Source organism: Psammomys obesus, unplaced genomic scaffold (assembly GCF_907164565.1).
Source record: "Psammomys obesus unplaced genomic scaffold, mPsaObe1.curated_primary_1811, whole genome shotgun sequence".
Classification (NCBI taxonomy): Eukaryota; Metazoa; Chordata; class Mammalia; order Rodentia; family Muridae; genus Psammomys; species Psammomys obesus.
The window spans coordinates 22,487,478-22,511,108 of NW_026596034.1; the positions used below are offsets into that span (position 1 = coordinate 22,487,478).

The window sequence follows — 23,631 nt, forward strand, 5'->3', positions numbered from 1 at the left end:
AGGCAGGAGCTTGAAGCAGCTAGTCACACCAACATTTCAAGATAATACCTCATAGTCATGCCTGCAGGCCAACCTGATCTAGAAAGTCCCTCATTGAGACTCTTCCCAAGTGATTCCAGATTGTGTCAGGTTGACAATTAAAATCCTCATACATTAGTAGACTATTATTTAGCCATAAAAAAGGAAGTACTACTAATGTGTTGCAACATGAATAAGTATTGAAGATATTAAAAGAAGACATGAAACACATAGAATAAACAATTCACAGCGGTAGGAAGTTAAGTGTTTGACAGTTGATTGATGTCAGTGGAAGTAAGTAGGGATGATAAAAAATGGTCTGGAATTAGTAGTTGGTTGTGCAACTCTCTGAATATCCTAAGTAATTTGCATACTTTAAAGGGATGAAACTTTAAGGCATAGTTGAAATACTTTTGTTTGTTGTTTCCAAAACAGGGTTTCTCTGTGTAGCCATGGCTGCTCTGGAACAAGCTGGCCTCAAACTCGGAGATCACCTTACTTCTGCCTCTTAAGTGCTAGAATTAAGGCTTGTGTCACCACCACCAATGACTTGACCTTAAATTCAGTCCTTAAACTCCTGATCCTTCTACCCTCACCTCTCAACTGCTGGCATAGCAGTCATCTGCTCCCACATTGGGTCTCTTGGTTTTCTTTAGTTTTATTTATTTATTTAGTTTTATTTTTCTTTTTTATGTTTGTATGTGTGTATATGTTTTGAAGGTATATGTGTTTGTTTTGTGCATGTTTGTAGAGACCAGGGATCAACATCAGTTGTCTCTTCAATTATTTTCTAATTTTTTTTTTTTTTTCTGTGTAGCCTTGGCTGTTCTGGACTTGCTTTGTAGATCAGGCTGACCTCAAAACTCAGAGATCCGCCTACTTCTGCCTCTCTGAGTGTTGGGATCACAGGCATGTACCACTGCCCCTGGCTTGTTTTCTAATGTTTTAGGGAGAAGAGAGAGAATAGTTTCTTGCTGGCTAACTGTTAACCTAGGCAGCCTGATGTTATTCTTCCATTATTTTTCATTGCTACAGTTTCTTTCTTTTTGCTAATTGGAAGTTGAGAAAAACGTTCTCTCTGCCAATAATATGTGATACTAAATAGATTAGATTTTCTGTTTTCAATCTTGAATTGCTTTTAACTGTAATTTTTTTTTTTTCAATAGATGGAAGACCTCATTGGGAGGCTGAAGGGAAAATAATCAGAGAAAAATGTCAAGGGGTAAGAAATTCACCTTAATTATTTAAGAAATAAGTATTTAAGAGGTTCTGGAGAAATGGCACAGTGGTTAGGCTCTCTTGCAGAGAGCCTGGGTTCAGTTCCTAGTACTCACATGGTGGTTAACAACCATCTGTAAACTGCAGTTCCAGATCTTCATATCTGATCTCCTGAGACACCAGGCACATACATGGTACATATACATATATGCAGGCAAACACTAAACACATAAAATTAAAAGAAAATTCTTAAAGAAAAAAATTTATAGAAGAAGTAGTATTTAAGGCCAGACGTAGTATTAAGGCCAGACATGGTTTTAATCCCAGAATTTGGGAGTTGGAAGTTGGTACATGTCTGTGAGTTGAAGGCCAGCCTAGTCTTTGTAGTGAGAACCTGTCCTCCCCCAAAAGAAAAATGTGTTTAAGAAACTTAGAAGGAAATGGAATAATCCATTGATACTTCTCTGGTATTCAGATTCAAGTTTAAGAAAAATAAATAAACCAGACAGTGGTGACACTTGCCTTTAATCCCAGCACTTGTGAGACAGGCAGGCAGATGCCTGAGTTCGAGGCCAGCTGGTCTACAGAGCTATTTTTAGGCTGGCTAGGGCTGCATAGAGAAACCTTGTCTTGAAGAAAAAAGAAAAGAAAAACAATTGATATTTTCTCTTCTGTATGAAAAAGTAAAAAACTGGAAATGAAAGATTAGAAATGGAAGGACTTTCATAATAAAAATGTCACCGAGCTGAGTGATTGGCCCCAACGTGTTTATTCCCAATAGAAGCAGCTGAATCTCTGGGTTATAGGCTAGCTTGTTCTACATAGAGAAGTCTAGGCCAGTCAGGTCTACTTAGTGAGACTCTGTCTTAAAACAAACAAACAAGTAAAGAATATGTGTATAGTATGATAGTTGTGGTGATACTAGCCTGTAACTACAGCACTCAGAGGGCCGGTGAGGAGGATGTTAAGTCTGAGGCTATCTGAGTCCAAGGCTAACAGCATGTTCTTCCCAGCCCCACAAAGCAACTGTGCTGGCTGAAGTCACTGGAATAGAGGGAGTCTCAGTTGAGAAAATGTTTCCATAAGATTGGAGTGTAGCCAAGCCTGTGGGCATTTTCTTAATAAGTAATTCATGTAGGAGAATCCTACTTATTATGGATGGGGCCACCCCTGGACAGTTGGTTCTGGATTCTATAAGAAAGAAGGCTGAATAAACCATGGTGAACTAGCCGGTAAACAGGTCCATGACTTCTGTGACAGCTCTTGCTTCCAGGTTCCTGCCCTGTTTTGAGTTTCTATCCTGACTTTCTTTCATGATGACAGTAATATGGAAGAGTAAGCCAAATAAACCCTTTCCTTCCCAAGTTGCTTTGGTCATGGTGTTTCATCACAGCAATAGTAACCCTAACTAGGACAGTGACCATACTTCTTTTTGAGTAGTTACTGGCCTTTTTTTTTTTTTTTTTTTTTTTAATAAACACCAATTTAGCTGGGTGTGGTGGTGCACACCTTTAATCCCAGCACTCAGGGAGGCAGAAGCAGGTGGGTTGCTATTTGTGGGTCTACAAAGTGAGTTCAGGACAGCCAAGACTGCACAAAGAAACCCTGTCTTGAAAAAAACAAGAAAATAATCAAAAGAGAAATAAACACCAACTTTGCTTCATTAAAACAAACAAACAAAAACCCCAAATCGAACACCCACTCAAGGTTGCCCATGCCTTTACTCCAAACGCTCAAGGGATTAAAAAGGGCCAGCCTGGTTTATAAAACGAGTCCAGGACAGCCAGGGCTATTACACAGATAAACCATGTGCCAAAACAAACAAACAAAAACCTATGTAGTGAAACAAATTCCTAGTGTATTTGTCATTAAATATACTTCTTAACACCACAGCTAATCATTAAGCCTTTTAGAATCCTTACTGAAAGAAGCTGTAGATTGATCTTGCATCTTGATTGGAATATGAGCCATCTTTTTTAGATTAGGGAACAATCACTTTGTACAGTGCTTCCTAAGCACATTGAACAGTTAAGACTGGTGATTAGATTTGGTTTTGAATGAAGGTTTTTAGTTTGTATGTGCATATATGTTTTACATATTTTTAACTTAGATGTTTTGAATATAAAATTAATGCTGAGAAATCTAAACTAGGGGCTGGAAAGATGGGTCAGCAGTTCAGAGCACTTGTTGCTCTTACAGAGGACTTGAGTTTGTAACTCCAGTTCCAGAGAATGCAAGATCTTCTGACTTCCTTGGGTACAGCACACATGTGGTGCACAAACATACTTTTGGGCAAACATCCATGTAAAATGTACTTTAAAAAGGAAACTATATATAATACAACTTGAGAAATGTTAAACATGATTATATATTCAAGTGGCCGTTAAGGTATGTCTAGTAACCTGAATGTTCAGTTGAGCCACCTATTTTACCACATAGTATTCAAGAAGACTTTATTTATTTTGAAAGGTATTACAACATAGCTCAGGCTGGCCTTGAATGTGTAATATGTCTGCCCCTACCTCCTGAGTGGTGGGGTTACAGGTGTGCAGCAGTGTGCTCTTATTTTTGCTATAACTAGAAAAAAGTTGAGTAAAAATCAGTTTCTTCTTCAGTCAAGATTTTGTCTCTATCAACAAGATATTCATGTAAATAAATCTCCAAATGACTTATATGACTAGTTGATGTACATAATTTTGTGTGATGGGGAAACCTTGCATTAAGAGTTGAGTCTCAGGGGATACAAAGTGAATAAAGTGTAATTAATAAAGAAAAAAAAAAGGATTAAAAGAAGAAAAAAAAAAGAGTTGAGTCTCAAAAAAAAAAAAGAGTTGAGTCTCATGAGTTGCTCTGAACTTGGCAGGTGCATTTCATTTTCAGTTCCAAGTGTAACACAGTCTTGCTTTCCTTGTTTTTTAGGCTCACATTGTCCTTGAAGTACCTCCCTATCATAACCCAGCAGTTACAGCTGCAGTGCAGGTGCACTTTTATCTTTGCAATGGCAAGAGGAAAAAAAGCCAGTCTCAACGTTTTACTTACACACCAGGTACAATAAGTTGTGATGGTTTAGAGGTTTTTTCACAATAAGAATCTTGTATTCAAATGTTTAATTAATGCCAACATACTCTTTTTGTTGTTTTTGTTTTGGGGGACATCGGTTTCTCTGTCCTGGAACTTTCCCTGTATACTGGGTTGGCCTCTAACTTAGAAATCTGCCTGCCTCTGCCTCCCAAGTGCTGGGATGAAAGACATACACCACCACTGCCTGGCTCCAATATATTCTTAAAACTCATATTGACTTTAAATATTCGATTAGAAAATGAAATATAAATTTGAATTTTTGTCAGAAGTTTGTCAGAAATCACCAGCACTATAAGAAGGGAAAGTGTGTGTACTCTTGGGTAGTGAACTTCCATTATGCTTTTAACACCAAAGAAAGGTAGTATGCTCACGTCATGGTGTCTTCATTACTTTTTCTAAGACAGGCTCTCTCTTTGTAGTTTTGACTGTCCTAGAACAACTTCTGTAGACCAAGTTAATCGAAAACTCAGAGATCCATCTGCCTCCACCTCCCAAGTGCTGGGATTAAAGGTGTGTGCCACCAAGGCCGGCTTATTCTTGCCCTTCATGTATCATAGAATTTTATAAGATGTAACATGTAACACGGAGGTGACATGATATTCAGGGATTGGGATGTAGCTGGTGTTGGAGTTTTTTTCTAGCATGTGCTAGCGTGGGTTCTATCCCCAGAACCATCTGGTACTTTCTGTAATTAATCCAAGCACTTTGGAGGCAGAGGTAGGAAGATAATAAGTTTCTAGTATGCTTGGTGTGCTTGGCAAGTGGTAGGCCATTTTGTGCCAATGAATAGTTTATGGGTTTGTTGTTGTGTTGTTTTTAATTCATAACTGTGAAGAGTTAGATTTATATGTCAGGAGCCCATCAGTGATGGTTAAGAATATCAAGTTTCTGCCTGGTAGAAGCAGGTGGATTTCTGTGAATTTGAGGACAGCCTAGTCTACAGAATGAGTTTCAGAACAACCAGAACTACACGAGACCCTTTCTCAAAACAAAAAAGAATATCAAGTTTCTGTGGAAGGTGAAAAGAAATAAGATTTTAAAACATAGAGGTTGAAGCCAGGCATAATGGTACATCTGTGTAATGACAATAGACAATACTCAGAAAGTAAGACAGGTAAGAATACCATGTAATGAGACCATGTTTTAATCAAACTGGATGTTGGAATGGACTGAAGGGGATAATGACTTTGATTCCCATACTGACAAATTTATAGGTCCCAGCTCTCCTGGTTTTTTTACTTTTAGGGTGTGAATTTGTTGTTGTTGTTGTTGGTGGTGGTGGTTCGTTAGTTAGAGGGGGTGTTGCTTCCTGGGTGCTGAGATTAAAAGCATGCACACCATGCTCACTGTGTAGCCTCCTGATGCTGCACTCAGATGTTAAAGTACTATTGTGATGAAACTCATCTCTGTTCTGAGTAAGAAAGAATGCTTTTGTAATTCAAAAAAAAAATCACTATGGTCAGCCAATTAGAGGTGTTGATTACTACCTAAAATTGGTGGTAATTAAAGGCAGAAGCAAACAGGGGAGGCTGTGCTGCTTTCATACTACCATCTCATGAATTGGGAAGACACTATAAAGATGCAATCCTGTTGGCATTACATATCAAAATGAAAATCAGTAGAGTCCCAGGATGGAGAAGACCATTGGATTGGACTGTAGCTATAACCAAGCCTCAGGCTCCCAATTTGCTGTGTAGCATGCACAGGACTTCAACTTTAGATTCTCCTTTCTCTACCTCCTAAATCCTGGGATTACAGGCATGCACCACCACATTCAGCTGCTTTGTCTCCTTTTTAGTTCACAGTAAGCAACTAGTTACATAACCAAGGTTTCTGCTTATCAGAAAGGGATGAGAGTAATAGCCAGCCTGCCTGCCTTCTCTCTTTCCTCCCCTCTTTTCCTTTTCCTAGCTTCCTTTTTTCCTTCCTTTAAAATACGTTTTTTGTTTGTTTCCAAAACTGCCTTGGAACTCACTTTGGTGAAAGAAATCTAGGCTGGCCTTAGCATTCAGTGTGCTGGGATACAGACCCTGGATTCTTATGCCTTAGCATTCAGTGTGCTGGGATACACTACCAGTTTTCTTTTTCACTTTTGAGCCAAGTTGGTCAGGCAGGTCTTGAACCTACCAGTCTTCTCTTCTAGCCTCTTCTGTTAGTTGGGATTGCAGGCATGTCTAAGAGTAGGCTTTCTTCACTAGTCACTCTTTTTATATAGAAGTATGTTTCTGGGCTTAGGATTTAGTGCAACTTTCCTGAGACTAAAGTAGTTGCTGAATTAGAATTGGGGGCAGTTTAGTGGTCTAATGACACATTTTTAGTTTGACAAGTCTGAAAAGTTAGTATATGTCAGGTATGTATGGTGGTGCCTTTAATTCCTACACTTGGGAGACAGGTATAGGTGAATCTCAGAGCTCCTGGCCTGCCTGGAAGATTGTTGATAACATTTCTGTTTTTGTTGTCTTGTTGGTAGTGGGCTCACCAGTTACCAGGCTTAGAGGGACTATTCTGTTTTTGTTAGAAAGTTAAAGTAAAACATAAAATTCAGGTGTATCCTACAAACGTGTCAGCACATAGGGATCTGCCCGTCTCTGCCTTCCAAGTGTGTGTGTGCACACTTGCTTGCTTGCGTGCTTGTTTATTTATTTGCTTGTTTATGGTAAGGCACAGGATCAGGACTCAGTTCCTGTTGTGAATGTAACTATCCCAGAACAAAAGATCCAAAATTAGATTTCAACTAATAAGTGACTTTGAATACAAAATTAACCTTCCAGCACTTTGATTTCCTCATAGTACATTTGGGACTGACCTCAGACTGAGAACATTGTATAAAGAGACTTAAACTAGACAGGAATTTGAATTTGGTACATAGATGAGATTTGACCTATCTTAGGTCTTTCTCTCTCTTTTTTTTTTTTTTTTTCTTTTCAGATTTATTTTGGGCTGGGGTGGTGGCAGATACTAGCACAAAGGAAGCAGAAACATAGTAGATGCTATGAACTACATAGTGAAACCTTGTCTCAAACAAAAACAAATAAAGATTTATTTTTATTTTATGTGTATATATGTGCATGCCTGCTGTCAGTGGAACTAGGAAGAGGGCATCAGATCCCCTGGAGCTAGAGCTACGGATTATTATGAGTCTCCATGTAGGTAGTAGGAACCTAGGTTCTCAGCTCTTAACTCCATTTCTCCAGCTTTTTACCTTTGTTGTTTTGTTTTTCAAGACTGGATTTCTCTGTGTTGCCTTGGCTGTCCTGTACTCTGTAAAACAGGCTGGCCTTGAACTCACAGCCTCTGCTGGATTACAGGTGTGCACCACTGCTCCCGGCAACTTTTTATCTTATTTTAATAGTAAATGTAATATTTTGTAGTAGTCTTGAAATTTTTTAATTTTAAAATTTTTATTTAGTGTTCGTGTGTATGAGTATTTTGACTGCATGTGTATCTGTACATCACTTGTATATAGTGTCTGAGGAGGCCAGAGAATAGAGTATTGAATTCCCTGGGACTGGAGTTAAAGATGGGGTTGTGGGTTAAGAGCACTGGCTGTTTGTCCAGAGAATCTGTGTTCATTTCCCAGCACATAAATGGCAGTTTACAAGTGTTTGTGAATCCATTTCTAAGGGTTCTTGCACTGTCATCACAGTGCACATAAAAATAAAACTTTAAAAAGGCTCTTGTAAACCACCATGTGGGTCCTGGTAATCGAATCTCAGTTTCCTAAAAGAACAGCTAGTACTCTTAATCAGGGAGCCTTCACTCTAGCTCTGTGAGATTAATTTAAACTGTTTACTCATTTTTGAGGGAGAGTCTTAATTGTATAGTTTAGGCTGGCCTAAGAACTGAAATCTTTGGTCTCTTAAGAACTAGGGTTATAGTTGTGAACTATCATACTTGGCTATGGAATTGATTTTTATATTATTTACAGTAACTACATGAAATAATTTTTTAATGTTAGTTTTTTTTATTAGTGTTGTTGTTTTTTAAGGCAGATTTATCTGTGTAAACCCTAGCTATGTTGGAACATGCTCTGTAGACAAGGCTGGCCTAGAAATGAGAGATCTACCTGCCTCTGCCTCCTGAGTGTTGGGATTAAAGGCGTGTGCCACCGAGCCTGGCTTTATGTGTTGGTTTTATGTACTGCAACTTTGTTGTATTTATTTTTTGGCTTCTTTTGGATTTTGGTACTTTTTCTTTTTTACATTATTTTTTGCTGTTTTTTGGTTTGGTTTGGGTTCCCTTAGATAGAAACTAGATAACCCAGGCTGCTCTCCTGCTAATGCTGGGATTACAGGTGTGTGCTACCTTATCTGTTTTTCATCTTTTTTCTTGTTAGTCCCAAGCTGGTAGAGAATCAAACCTACCATATGAGAGGTAGTTTTAGATTGGGAATCCTAGATTCAGTGCTTATAAAGGCCATAGGATCATTTTTTTTTTGTGGTTTTTCTCGTTGTTTTTACATTTAGCAATCTCTATTTTTTAATTATGTTTTAAACATTTCTCATGTATACGTGCACATGTGCAAATGAGTATTTTATGTGAGTCATAAGCACCTTGCTTGTTGTGGCCTTGTGTAGCTCAGAACCTGCTGTGTATACCAGGCTGACCTTGAACTTAGAGATCTGCTTGCCTCTGCCCCAGGAGTATTGGTATTAAAGGTGTGTGTGTGTGACTATGCTTGGGTCTGTCTGTTTGTTTTTAAATGTTTTTGAATGATAATATATACATAAAACATTTACATGAAAAACATGTAAAAAGCATAAAAAGGACTAGTGAGCTGGCTACTAGAGGCTTTGCCTACTAGTAGTATGTAAAGGCACTTAGTGCTAAGTCTGATGACCTGAGTTTGCTCCTTAGGATCTGCATGATAAAAGGAGAGGACTAACTCTCACAAGCTGTACTCTGACCTCCACACATGTGCCTGGCAGATATATGCACTCACATAGATTGAATGAATGAATGTAATTTTTTTAAGCCAAGAATATTTGTATGTATGTATATAAGTACATATATGTATATGCACACATAAATAAAACACTTTACATAAATTTCTTTCTCTAAAGACATTGAGTTTATCCCCATATGTTATATACCCTAGAATTAAGAATTGTTTATATCATAATCATTTTGTAAGCTACATAATATTTGTCTTAATTTTTTATTTCAGTTTTGATGAAGCAAGAACAAAGAGAAGATACTGATTTGTCTTCAGTTCCATCCTTACCTGTGCCTCATTCTGCCCAGACCCAGAGGCCTTCCTCAGATACAGGGCACCCACATGACAGTGTATTGCCAGCACCGAGAAGCTTGATTTGTCCAATCCAGCCAACATATGCATCTATGATAACCTCATCCCATTTGCCACAGTTGCAGTGTAGGGATGAGGATGCTGGTAAAGAACAGCATATAATACCATCTTCTGTCATGCACCAGCCTTTTCATGTTACGTCAACGTCTCCTATGGGGTCTTCCTATCAGTCTATACATACTAATGTGTATAATGGACCAACTTGTCTTCCCATGAATCCTGCCTCTAGTCAAGAATTTGATCCAGTTTTGTTTCAGCAGGATGCAGCTCTTTCTACTTTAGTAAATCTTGGCTGTCAACCACTGTCACCAATACCATTTCATTCTTCAAAGTCAGATGCAACAGGACATCTCTTAGCACATTCAGCTCATTCTGTGCAAACCCCACCTCATCTGCAGTCAGTGGGATACCATTGTTCAAACACAGGACAAAGATCTCTTTCTTCTCCAGTGGCAGACCAGGTCACAGGTCAGCCTTCTTCTCATTTACAGCCTCTTACATACTGTTCTTCACATCCAGGATCTGCTACAGCAGCTTCCCCAACAGCCTCTCATCCCCTGGCTAGTTCACCGCTTTCTGGGCCATCATCCCCTCAGCTGCAGTCTATGCCTTATCAATCTCCTAGCTCAGGAACTGCCTCATCACCATCTCCAGATAGCAGAGTGCATTCTGGACAACACTCTACTCAAGCACAAAGTACAGGCCAAGGAGGTCTTTCTGCACCTTCATCCTTAGTATGTCACAGTTTATGTGACCCAGCATCATTTCCACCTGGTGGTGCAGCTGTGAGCATTAAGCCTGAACCTGAAGATCAGGAACCTAACTTTGCAACCATTGGTCTACAGGATATCACTTTAGATGATGGTAAGTCCCATCTCCTCCCCACTTCCCTCAACTACCCCTTAGTTGTATGTATGTGTATGTTTATGTATTTTGAGTTAGACTGGCCTTGAACTTACTGTATAGTGAAGGGTGATCTAAACTTCTGAACCTCCTAAGTGCTAAGATTACAAATATGTCCCACCAGACCTATGAAGTATCAGGGATTGAACCCTAGGGCTTGGGGTCAAGGGTTTTTTTCTTGCAGAACCAAAACTCAGTGTATAGCTCAGGCTGACTTCAATTATATGGTGGTGATTCTTCTACCTCAGCCTCTTGAATGCTGAGATGACAAGAGTTAGCCACCACATAGGTTACCTGTACTGTCATATAATTGAAGTTATCTGTAACTACCATCTAATGAAAATCCTAAAGATTCTGAAACTGGATATAGAATTTTAGTTTTTTCTTTAATATTAATCTGTCATTGGGAAATAATTCAAGATTAACTGTCACCTGTAACAGGCACTAAATCCATTCCTTAATGAAAAGTTGTCATGAAATGTCATTGGGGTGGAGTGATGTCTCAGGGGTTAAGAGCACTTGCTGTTCTTCCAGAGTTTGATTCCCAGCACCCACATGTTGGTTCATAACCAGTTCATAACTCCAGTCCCAGATTTCCAATGCCTTCTTCTGGTTTCATGGGTACTGCATGTGGTGCAGAGACATACATGCGGACAAAATACTCAAACACATGTAAAAAATTTTAATGTAAAGTCCTAAGCACAAAGGGCAAAGAAGACAAATAATATATATCTTATAAGCTTCTGGGCCCTTCTAGTCATACCTAGTACCTGACTAATAGTCTATATGATACAGGCAGTCAGAGTTACTATAATCAAAGTATGAAAGATCCATCCTAGCAGAGATCTGTATGACAGATTTCATAGGAAGGATTTGTTTCACCAGTCAGTGACGTTTGAGTGGGTTTTGGAAGATGAATATATGTTTTCAGTAAATTCAAATCAATGGAAAACTAAAATAGTAAAAATAGAGAGGTTTGCTAGGGAGAGCAGACTTTTTAGCAGGGGAACAAATGATACAGAGGATAGAGCTACAAGTAGTATAGTTTTCAGAGACATGAGGAGGATATTCCAGGTCTTTGTTGTAAACCTAAAATGTATATGTAAACTAGAGCAACTCAAAATAGCATCTTCCTATTTTTATCTAATCCAACCCTTACCATCCACTATTTCTGAGTAGGTGGTAACGTTTATAGCGTTGGACTTCCCAAGTGTGGCACCAGTTGTAGATACTGCAGTCCAGCTGAGGCTGGGTTCAGATTTGTTATTCTAGGCTTAGCTCTTGCACCACTACAGCTGCTCTTCAATATGGTATGGATGGTAAGAGCTCTTTGCTAAAGGTATCTGTAGAAGGGGTTAGGTTTGTGTTCTTTTGTTTTAAGACAAGCCCTTACTAGATAGCCCAACCTGGCTTTCCTCAGCTTCATAGAGGATGGCCAGCCTGGGCTTCGTGTTGAGATTCTATTATAAAACTGGACTAGTGGTTTCAGAGCTTTAATTTGTGATTGAGCTAACTAAATTGTTGCAGCTTTCCATTAGAGTTTCCCTCCCACTTGTTTTCCGTTGTTATTAGACTAGCAGTTCAACTTGCTGCTGTGTTGAAAACTGCCACTGCCAACTTGTTGGCTCTATGCAGCAACATGTTGATCTTGAATGTAGGTCAGTTGCAGATTTGACAGTTAACAATCCAGATATTACCTCAGCTGCTTCAGCTCTGTATGTAAATGTTAAGTAGGTGCTAGCCAGGCACAGTGGTGCACACCTGTAATCCTAGCACTTGGGGAGGCAGAGGCAGCAGATCTCTGAGTCAAGTCCAACCTGGTCTGTAAAGTGAGTCCAGGACAGCCAGGGCTACACAGAGAAACCTTCACTCAAAAAAACCAAAAGAAATCAGGCACTTTCTGGTTTTGATTTCCCTTGGTTTTTTGTTTGTTTGTTTTGTTTTGTTTTGTTTTTTAAATAAAGAGCCTTGCTTAGAGCCTTGGCTTATCTTCAATTCATAACTGTCATATCTTTGGCTCCCAAATGCTGGAATTATAGATGTCTGCCACAATGCCTGCCTTTTAAAAACAAAGGAATAATAAACATGAGATTCACGTGGTTGCTTGACAGGGGTGGAGAAGCCAATTATGGAGGATGAGTAGAGAGGTAAATATGTTAGTGTTTTGGTACATTTATTGTTCCTATATAAATATTTTATTGCATTTTTATTTATTTTGTGTGTATGTGTGTAGGCAAGAGAGAGCCTGGAAATGACTGTAGAGGTCAGAGGACAATTTATAGGAGTTAGTTCTCTTTGAACCATATGGGTTCCAAAATCAAATTCTGCAGGTACCTTTAACCTCTGAGCCATCTTGCTGGACCTAGACAGTTATATAAAGGAAACCATATATAGCCAGTAGGGAGAGGACATGATCAATGAGATATATAATTACTCCACTTTATGGGACCTAGGGGATATAGGAAGGTATATAATACTTTTCCTTTTACTGGAATACTGGGATCTCCTGTTGTCTACATACATGTATCATCAGCCTTCAGACGTATTTATGATGAAGATTTTCAAAAGTTTAAGTAATAAAGAATGCTTATGTAGACTTGGATTGTAGCAAAGGATTGAGGACCTTAAGATTCTACTGCCCTGGGATACGCAGTAAGAAAAATCACTTTAAACTGCGTGTGGTGGTGTATCCCCTTAATCCCAGTGTTTGGGAGGAAGAAGCAGAAGGATCTCTGCTAGCCTGGTTTATTAGATAGTGAGCTGCGGGACAGCTAGAGCTTCAAAATAAAAAAAAAAAACCCTGTCTTAGAAAAGAAAAGTGATGCATGCCTTTGATCCCAGCAGAGGTAGGCAGGAAGATTTTCGTGAGTTTGAGGCCAACCTGGTCTACAAAGCAAGTCCAGGATAGCTAGGGGTATTACATAGAGAAACCCTGTCTTGCCCCCCCCCCCCAAAAAAAAAATTGATGCTTGTGGTGTCTCACATCTTGCAGAGGCAGGTAGATCTCTGAGTTTGAGGACAGCCCGAGCTATATAGTGAGAACCTTTCTCAAAAAGCCAAAACAAACAAAAAATAATTTATTTTTTGTGTATGGTATTTTTGTCTACATTTGTATCTGTATACTATACTATGTCCTTGGTTCTGCTCTCAGCTCCCCTATGACTGGAGCTACAGATGGTTGTGAGTTGCTATGTAAGTGCTTGGAATTTAACCTGGGTTCTCTGGGAAAGCAGACAGTGCTCTTAACCTCAGAGCCGTCTCTCCAAGCCCAGTTGTAATCTTTTTTGTAACAAGATATAAAGTGTAAATTATTAGGCTTATTGGTATAGACATTGATCAGAGAACTAAGCGTTTTCACAGTACTGTGTGACTACAATATTATGACTGGACTTTGAATTCAGCTTTGTATGAAACTTAAATACTCTTGCATGTGTTAAGTAGTTTCTAAAACACCTGGACTCTGTAAACATAACAATAGTAAAGTCTGCTCTGAGTAAGACAGCAAATCCAGCTTTTTATAGATATGTTATTCTATTTTATAATTTGTGTTCTCTTTTCAAGCTATCTTGGAAGACGGATTTGTTTATTTTTTGAGATAGGGTTTCTCTTTGTGTAGCCCTGGTTGTCTTGGAACTCACTCTGTAAACTAGGCTGGCTTCGAACTTACAGAGATCCACCTGCCTCTGCCTTTCATAGTGGTGGGAATCAAGCCACCACCGCCAGGCTTGAAGATAGATTATTACTAGGGTCAAAAGTTTTGTTTTGGGAGCTGGTTCTTCTATTCTTATGCCCTTTGGTAATATTTTCTGCACCTTGGAAGGGATGGTTTAGATACCTCATTTAGAGGGCTGGAGAGATTACTCAGGATAAAAGCATTAACTGTTCTTGCAGAGTACCCCAGTTCAATTATCAGTACCCACCTGACAGCTGACAACCACCTGTATGTAACTTTAGTTGGAGAGGACCTGATGCCCTCTTCTGGTCTCCTGGAGCACTGCATGCATGTGATGCATAGACATACATTCAGGCAAACAGTCGTACACGTAGAAAAAATCTTAAAAAAAGATAAATATCTCATTTACAGCTGAGTTACAGTTACAACAGTAACTTATTCTCTGTATTTCAATGGGTTATGAGTTATGAGTCATCCCCCCCAAATAAAAGGAATGTTTTAACAATTGTAAGGGATTGAAGTCTGAAAGTTCTTAAATTTTCTCAATATTAGCAGGAGAAACCAATCTTTTACTTTTCTCAGATGTGCCAACATAATTGGCCTCACCTTCACTAACATTACAGTGAATGTTAGGAGAAAATTAGGAGAAAACCACCTAGTTCTCAATTCTCTTAATTTGCAGGGTTGTAGCCCATCCCAAGTAGTTGAACAGAGCTCATTGGGACTCCAGGTGGTTAGAGCAGTACCCTTGAAAACAGGACTCATAAACAGGTTCAAGAGGATGTGTGTCTAAGCCACTGGGTTTAAAAGCATAGGATCAATAGGCCTCTCCCCTGGCTGTTTCTGTTTGCATGGATACCAGACACCAGACACCAGGGTAGCATTTAAAGCCATCCCGATTTATTTCCTTTGGCTACATGCTTCTTCCATCTGTGCTTTCCCAGTCCCTGCTTTTGGCCACCTTCCTGTCCTCCAGTGCACAGCCACTGTAGTGCTGAGGTTACCACCAGGCTCTGGAGATATAGGCCACTGAAAGGCCTACTCACGTAGCCCACACAACTACCACCCAGAGTGTGTTTGTAGCTTGCAGCACTATTTGTTTTTTTTTTTTTTTTTTTTTTTTTTTTTTTTGCTTAATGTAACAGGAAAGCAATTAAACCCAAAGCAAAAATGGGAACTTGCTCTACTCCTCAACCCCTCTCATTTCTTTCTAAAGTAGCCAAACTTACTGTCTTTTCCTCAAGAAACCAAGGGCATGTCTCCTAAACACAGTCTAAGAAGCTGCAGTACACCCATTTCTACTTCTGAGGTTTCCCAAAATTTCCCAGAGCACCTACATATAACTGCCTATGTCTAGATTACTTGTCCCACTGCTTTATTTAAAGATGTATTCATTTATTCATTTGTTCATTCATTCATTTATTATGTATAGGGTGTTCTGCCTTCATATGTGCCTGCACACCAGAAGAGGACACCAGGTCTCATAATAAATGGTTGTGAGCCATCATGTGGTTGCTGGGAATTGAACTCTTAAGACTTTTGGAAGAGCTGCCAGTGCTCTTAACCTCTGAACTATTCCTCCAGTCCTATTCTGGTGCTTTATACCTAATGAATTGAAATGTGCTCCCCTCTATTCCTTTATTTGTTCCTCTATCCTTATTTCTTCCTTTTATTTATTCCATTCCCTGGGTAAGCATGTTTCTTACAGGAGCATTCTTTTGTTTGACCAATAAGAGTTCCCTGTACTCAGGTGTCCATGTTCACATCCCTGATCAGGACCCCATCCAGGCACCATTTTGCAGGCCCTTGCACAGCTCCAGGGACTTGACCTGACTGGAGCAGTAGGGGAATGAAGAAATGATAGACATGAACACAGAAAAGCTGGGGTTGGTGGATTGGGCTCTCTGATGAGAACCCTCAGCACTCCAGAAACTCAGCATGTTTATTATATACAGTTAAACAGAGAGTTGGGGTTATTGTACACAGCTGAATTAAGGAGACAGATTTACTTTTAGGAGTAGACTCTAGGGGAATGGGCTTTAGGCCTTAAATGTCTGCATAGAGAAAGCTATAGTGGATATCTTCCTTTTGGTACCAGTGGAGATCAGAAGAGAGTTTCAGATCCTTTCAAACTGAAGTTATTATGGATGGTCCTCTGCAAGAATGACAGGTACTCTTTACCACTAAGCCATCTCTTTAGCCTAGCACTAACATGTTTTGAGAGAAAGTCTTCTGCAGTTTAGATTGGCCTTGAACTAGCTGTATAGCTGGGGCTGGCCTTGAGTTCCTGATCTTTCTGCCTGTACCTCGTAAGTGTTGGGATTGTGGACTTGTACTGTTTTGACACCTTTTTTTTGTTTTTTTGAGACAGTGTGTGTGTGTGTGTGTGTGTGTGTGTGTGTAACTTATAAAAGCGTTGCCTTTTAATTAATTATTTGTTATACCTAGCAATGGTGCCACTTGCCTTTAAGCCCAGCACTCTGCCCAGTGGAGGCAGAGGCAGGTGGATCTCTAAGTTCAAGGTTAGTTTGGTGTACAGAGCAAGTTCTGTGATAGCCAGGGCCACACAGAGAAACTATGTCTTGAAAAAACAGCAACAAATCATTCATTACCTAAACTATCTAGACTCCAGTATTATATTGTCTAGTAAAATGTGGGGAGCCATTATACACAACAGTAATTGCTAAATGAAGGAGAATTAAATTCTTCTTATTCAGGGAACAAAACAAAACAAAAAAACAGTGGTGGGTAGTGTAGTGTATTAAGTGCCCTCTGGTTTGTTCCATTCAGTAGTGATGTTGTCTTCTTTGACACAGACCAGTTTATGTCTGACTTGGAACACCAGCCATCAGGTTCAACAGAGAAATGGCCTAATCACAGTGAGCTCTCATGTCCAGTTCCTTTCTGGAGAATCTAGAGGGTGAGTGTTGATTGAAATGTATCATTGTTCTTGTACCTTAGTCTGGTATTTGCATGCCATGGCAGGATTTGCATGTGCTACAAAGGAGGGGGTACGGACAGGCATCTTCTTGGTAGGCCCATTCATTGTATTTGTAGGTACACCTCATAAGATTCTAGTTTTAAAATCTAACCACACTAAGGCTCTCACACCTGAACTTAAAATTTTAGTCTTTAGGGGTTTTTTTTGTTTTGTTTTGTTTTGTTTGTTTTTGTTTTTTGTTTTTTGTTTTTTGTTTTTTTTTATAAGACAGGGTTTCTCTGTGTAGCCTTGGCTGTCTTAGAACTTCTGTACACCAGGCTGGCCTGGAACTCAAAAATATACCTGCCTGTGCCTTTCTGAGTGCTGGGATTGAAGGCATGCGCCATCACCACCCGGCTCAAGGTTTTAGTCTAGTTTTAATGAAAGGAAGTGTTTAAATAGATTTGTTAGAACAAAGGAGACGTCTACCGTATAGATTTTAAGTCTTGAGTACTGAAAAGTTTCCTTTCTGGCATGGTGAAATAACTCAGTGAGTAAAGGTAACTGCCTCCAAGCCTAATCTGAGTCCAACTCCTAGGATTCATGTAGAACAAGAGAACTGGCTCTCAAGCGGTTTCCTGACTTCAACAAGTGCACTGTGGCCTGAGCGCGGACACATGGGTGCACATGCACTCTTGAGCAGACTTGTGCACTTGTGCACACACAATAAATACAATTTTTGAGAAACAAAGTTTGGGGGCTGGAGAGATGGCTCAGGTTAAAAGCACTGGTTGTTCTTCCAAAGGTCCTGAGTTCAATTCCCAGCAGCCACATGGTGACTCACAACCATCTATAATGAGATCTGGTGCCCTCTTCTGGCCTGCTGGCTCACATGCAGGCAGAATACAAATAAATGAATGAATGAATGAATGAATGAATGAATGAATTTTAAAGATGTGAAAAAAAATGAAGTTTGGTTTCTGGTGAATAAAGTCTATACACTACTTTTCAAATACTCATAAATTAGATATAAGACTGTATGGAATAGAAGTAAAGCAGAAAATTACATCCAGTGTTTAGAGGTGACCTAGATTATTCATCCTTGATCTGAGTTTAGACCCATATTTGTAGTCCTGTAGTCCATCTGTGTCTCCACTTGGAAGAAAGTCAAAGCCATAGTTACAGAGCATAGTTTCTGTGAAAATAGGATCAAGGCCTTTGGCCTCTGAACCTCAACAGCTATCTAGGAACAGTCTTGCCTCACTATTAGATCAGCTTCTTTTTCAAGTTATTTTAAAGACACTTAAAGTATGTAGGTAAGCATAGTGATGAATGCCCATATTCCTAGCTACTGAGGAGGCCGAAGCAGGAGGATCTACAAGTCAAGGACAAGTCTGGGAAATGTAACAAGAGTGTCACAAAATTGTGTTTTGTTTGTTGTTGTCATCTCCTCCTCCTCTTTCTTTTTCTACCCAAGTCTACCTATGTAGCCCCAGCTGACCTTGCTATTTAGAGCAAGCTGTCCTTGAACTGAGAGATCTGTGTGTTTCTGCCTCCATCTTCTAATACTGGGATTAAAGGCATGAACCACCAAGCACCACCCAAAAAAGAAAACTGTTATAGAGTGTTGTTTTTCGTGTAGAGAAGTTCAATCCTCAGTATTGGCGAAAGGGGCAAGCATGAGATAGAAATGATAAGTGTGCAGATGCCAGTTGCCTAAATGGCATTTGAATTTGATTTTAAGGTTGATTTATTTTTCTTTTATGTATATGGGTATTTTGTTTGCATATATTTCTGTGTACCACATGTTTGCAGTGACCTAGAAGGCCAGAAGAATGTATTGGATCTTCTGAAACTAGAGATATAGACTGTTGTCAGCTGCTATGAATTTATATTTTAAAAGTCCTTGGATAGCATGATTACTACTTAGTATTTTATGAATTTTAAAAATATTTCTATATGAATGTTTGGTCTACATGTATGTGTACCACATGTGTGTCTGGTACCTGTAGAAACCAGAAGAGGGCATTGGGTCCCCTGGAATTGGAGTATAGCACCACATGGGTGCTGGGAATGGAACCAATGTCTTCTGCAAGAACAGTCTACCCTTTTAACTCCTGAGTCATCTCTCTAGCCCTAATTTGAAGAGTTTGAGATCTCCTAATTAACAGATAAAACCTTAGAACCCTGGACTTCATGCTTCTTTCAAAAGCTGAGCCTGCTCTGGTGTCACATAATTTCTGTCTAACTATGATAGGAACAGAAGTATTAACTAGAGGAGGATGTGCTGGGTTAGGGTTACTGTTGCTCTGATGAAACACCATGACCAAAAGCAGCTTGGGGAAGAAAGGGTTTGTTTCACTCACAGTTCCATAAAACAGTTCATCATCAGAAGCAGTGAGAGCAGTCAGGAACTTAAGAAGGGAAAGAACCTGGAGGCAGGAGCTGATGTAGAGGCCATGGAGGAGTGCTGCTTGTGCCACCAGCGCAGGGGTAGCCCCACCCACAGTGGACTTAAAACATTATTTATGACAGTGCCCTACAGGCTTGCTTGTAGCATGATTTTATGGAAGCATTTTCTCAATTGAGAAAATACATTAATCTCTCAAATCACTCTAGCTTGTGTCAAGTTGAAGTAAAATTAGTTAATACAGTATGGAAAAGAAATTATAACCAGAGAGCTTAAAATAATTTAGTGTTGGGAGTGGTTGGTGTGTGTCTTTAACCCCAGCCAACATTTGAAAGGCAGAGGTAAAGGGATGGATCTCTGTTCTGGGTCACTTTGAACATAGTGAGTTCTAGTTCTTGTGTTTACCCCAGTGTTCTGCCCATATGCAGATTAGCAGTTTGTCAGTAGTGATGTTTAGCACTAGTTATATTGGTTAAAAAAAATACATGTATATACTTAGTAGAAGGGTAAGAACACAGAGCAAAGACAAAACTTTCAGATGCTAAACTGTGGGCTGAGAAAATGGTTCAGCAGTTGTTGTTCTTCCGGAGAACTTGGGCTCCATTGCCAGCATCAATGTAATGGTTTACAACCACCTGTAACTCCAGTTCCAGAGAATCTCACACCCTTTTCTGACTTACTCAGGCACCAGGCACCACACATAATGTTACACAGACAAATGCAGGAAGATACTCACAGATGATAACAACAACAACAACAACAAAATGTTAAGTTATGAAAGAATTAGATGTAGAGGGAATTGTAGGAGCTAATGCTTTATTTGCTTGCTTGCCTGCTGTTTGAGATGTAGATTTATCCAAATTAAGCACAGAGAAGATCCAGGAGGGGAGATAATACTGATTCATGGAAAGTAGATTGATAGAGGGAGCTCAAGTTTAGCCCAAAGAATACTGTATTTCTGGCCATCAGTAATGTAGATTAAAGATAAAATGACTTTTCTATGAGGCTAGGAATGTGACTCAGTTTTAGGCTGCTTACCCAGCATGCAGGAGGCTCTGGGTATGCTCCATAGCAGGGTGTGGTGAAGCTTCTGAGTCTCGTGCCTCAACCCAAATTGAAAAGTAAAACAGGATTTATACTACTTTGTGGGTTCCTGTCTCTTCCACTCTACTCCACCCTTTTTCTGTCCTGTCATCCCCCTAACACGACATAAGAGGGAGAAAAGGCTAGAGAGGAAAGGGGTGACATTATCGTTAGACTACTTTTTGCTGAATAGGCCCATCAAATTTGATCTTCACTGTCAAGATACCCGATTTCAGCCACACATTGTACTGAATGCTTTTAATCCCAGCACTCTGGGAGGCAGAGGCAGATGGATCTCTGTGAGTTCAAGGACAGCCTGGTCTACAAAGAAGAGCCAAGGCTACATGGAGAAACCCTGTCTCAAAAAAAATTTCTTCCTCCTCCTCCTCCTCTTCCTCCTCCTCTTCTTTGTTCTTCTTCTTTCTTCTTCCTTCTTCTTCCTCCTCCTCCTCCTCCTTCTTTCTTCTTTCTTCTTTTCCTCACAACTACTGATCTACCTACCTCTGCCTCCTGAAACCTAAGATTAAAGGTATTTACCACCAGCCCAGAATGAAATCTTTATTATTATTATTATTAATTATTTATACAGTATTCTGCCTGCATGTGAGCCAGGAGGTCAGAAGAGGGCACCAGATCTCAGATAGATGGTTGTGAGCCACCATGTGGTTGCTGGGAATTGAACTCAGGACCTTTATAAGAACAGCCAGTGCTCTTAATCTCTGAGCCATCTCTCCAGATGCAGAATGAAATCTTAACCATTAGTATTATATCTCCCTGAATTGATTGAGAAAAAATAATGAAGCAGTTTTTCTTTACCTAGTATTAGAACCCCTAGTATAAGAAGTGAAAGTTGTCTTTTGATCGTTGTGCATATTTTCAATGTATTCTATGGTTGGAAGCTTTGGAGAGTTCAGGGTAAAGTTTACGTTATATTAAGACTGGGGGCGTTGATAAAGTAGTAACGTGAACTTGTGTCTAGTAAGTAAGAAGCGACCAACTCTGGGTGTGGGGTAGACCTACTCAACAGTTCTAGCTGACTGAGGGGTGAGGTAGGAAGATCATCTGAGCTCAGGAATTAGAGACTAAGCAACATGGTAAAAACCATGTCTATAAATCAAGCAAATTCAGTATTTCATTCATTTAGTTTATATGGTATTCTTACAACATCAGAAAATCTAAATCAGTCTTAGTAAAACTTATTAAACAGCAGTTGTTTATAAAGTAATACTAGCTAGATTTCTCATCCATTTAATATCACTTATAGACTGATTCTTTATTTCCATATTTCTTCAAATAAAAATGAGAAAATGACTTGTTTATAGTTTTTCTTTCTTATGAAAAAAAATCTCCATAAAATTGATTACCCAGACAAATGTATATTAGGCATTTAGGAAAAATGAAAAGATGAATTCTGGTGACTCTTCATTGTAACTTCAGGAAATAAACTTGGTTTTATTTTGTTTGTTTTGTTTTGATTTTTGAGACAGGGTCTCTCTAGCCCTCCCTCTCCTGGAACTTCTCATGTAGACCAGGCTGGCCTCATAGAGAACCACTTCCCATGCTGGGAGTAAAGACATGCATTACTACATCCAGCCTAAATAGAGTCTTCCCTCCCCTCCCCTTGATACAGGATGTCGCTAATATTTAACTTTGGTTTTACTGGAACTCACTTTGTAGACTCACTTTGTAGGTGAATCACAAAGATTCACCTGTCTTTTCTTCTGCAGGGATTAAGGGTATGTATCATCATACCTGGCCTTCTAAAGAGAGTCCAGATAGGAGCCAAAATCTATTACAAAGATGAAAGAAAGGGCCTTTGAGTCAATCCTTAACACCATCCTGCCTCTGGCTACCTGTGTGCTGGGATTACAGGCAGGTTGCTGTGAGTTCAAGGCCAGCCTGGTCTAGGAGTTCAAGACAGCCAAGGCTATACAGAGAAACCCTGTCTCAAAAAACCAAACAAACAAAAAACACCATCCTTTTGTTTTTAAATAAAATTTCAAATGTTCAATTTTACCAATAAAGACCCAGGAGCCAGATGATGGGTTGAAAGCCTTCTAGCTCAGAGATGCAGAGAAAGCACTCAGCTGACCTTCCTGCTCAGCCGATGTCCCTGAAGGAAATGCTCTTTCTCCTTTCCACACTGTCTTAAAGACCCTCAACTCAATGTCCTACCTTTCTGGTTACTCCCTGTCAACTGGTTGCTTGCTCCACTTCTTGACCTGTGGTTGGTTGTATTTGGCTCTTGCTTACAGAAAGCTCTTGGGTTAAAAATAGGTGTATGCTAGGGCTGAGCCACACCACAACTAGAAACAGGTTTTTCTGGTACACAATCTCTGGGTTAACAATCAAATGTCCTGCAACAGTATCCTGCCTGGAAACAGGGTGAAAATCATCTTGACAGGAAGTAGAGGCAGAAGTATCCCTGTAAGTGGGAGGCTAGCCTGGTCTACACAGGTAGCTCCAGGATAGCGAGGACTATATAGAGAGCCTGTCTCAAAACACCAAATCAAAGGCTTTTGAGTTTTTGTGTATTTATCAGAATTCCAAAAATATACCCTGGTCACATTGTTCTTCTTCATCTAGTTTTGAGGGGTGTGTTGGTTTGCTTTTTACCATACCAGTGCTTGTGAAATACAACTTTGAATCCTTATGTATGGGAAATAGTTCTAAAGGAGAGGCCTATTGGTACATAATAGCTTATTCTGTGTAGGGCATTTCAGTGTAATGCTAACATTTTCTAAAGACCATTTTGTTGTTGTCATTACTGTTTTGTTTTGGTAACTGCAGATATTGCTGGTGGTTTTTACTCCTGTTATGCTGGCACAGACAAATTCGGGTATTGGGAGTTAAGGGTTATGGCTGCTAAACTACTACTTCTACTACTTCCTCCTCCTCCTCCTCCTCCTCCTCCTCCTCCTCCTCCTCCTCCTCCTCTTCTTCTTCTTCTTCTCCTTCCTTCTTCTTCTCCTTCTTCTCCTTCTTCCTTCTTCTTCTCCTTCTTCCTTCTTCTTCTC

The 23,631-nt window shown here is 39.6% G+C and overlaps 1 protein-coding gene across 2 annotated transcripts in view; it reads left to right on the forward strand.

Annotated features, from left to right (window-relative positions):
* The window catches only part of Nfatc3 (nuclear factor of activated T cells 3), a 72,585-nt gene that overhangs the window by 42,974 nt on the left and 5,980 nt on the right, over window positions 1-23,631 (forward strand). The window contains exons 7-10 of one of the 2 annotated variants that reach the window (XM_055621142.1): window positions 1,185-1,240; window positions 4,156-4,282; window positions 9,485-10,489; window positions 17,018-17,121. In XM_055621142.1, coding sequence (XP_055477117.1) covers window positions 1,185-1,240; window positions 4,156-4,282; window positions 9,485-10,489; window positions 17,018-17,118 — 1,289 coding nt within the window. In that variant the 3' untranslated portion in view covers window positions 17,119-17,121. The remainder of the gene's footprint in view (window positions 1-1,184; window positions 1,241-4,155; window positions 4,283-9,484; window positions 10,490-17,017; window positions 17,122-23,631) is intronic. The other variant, XM_055621141.1, reaches the window with a different exon arrangement.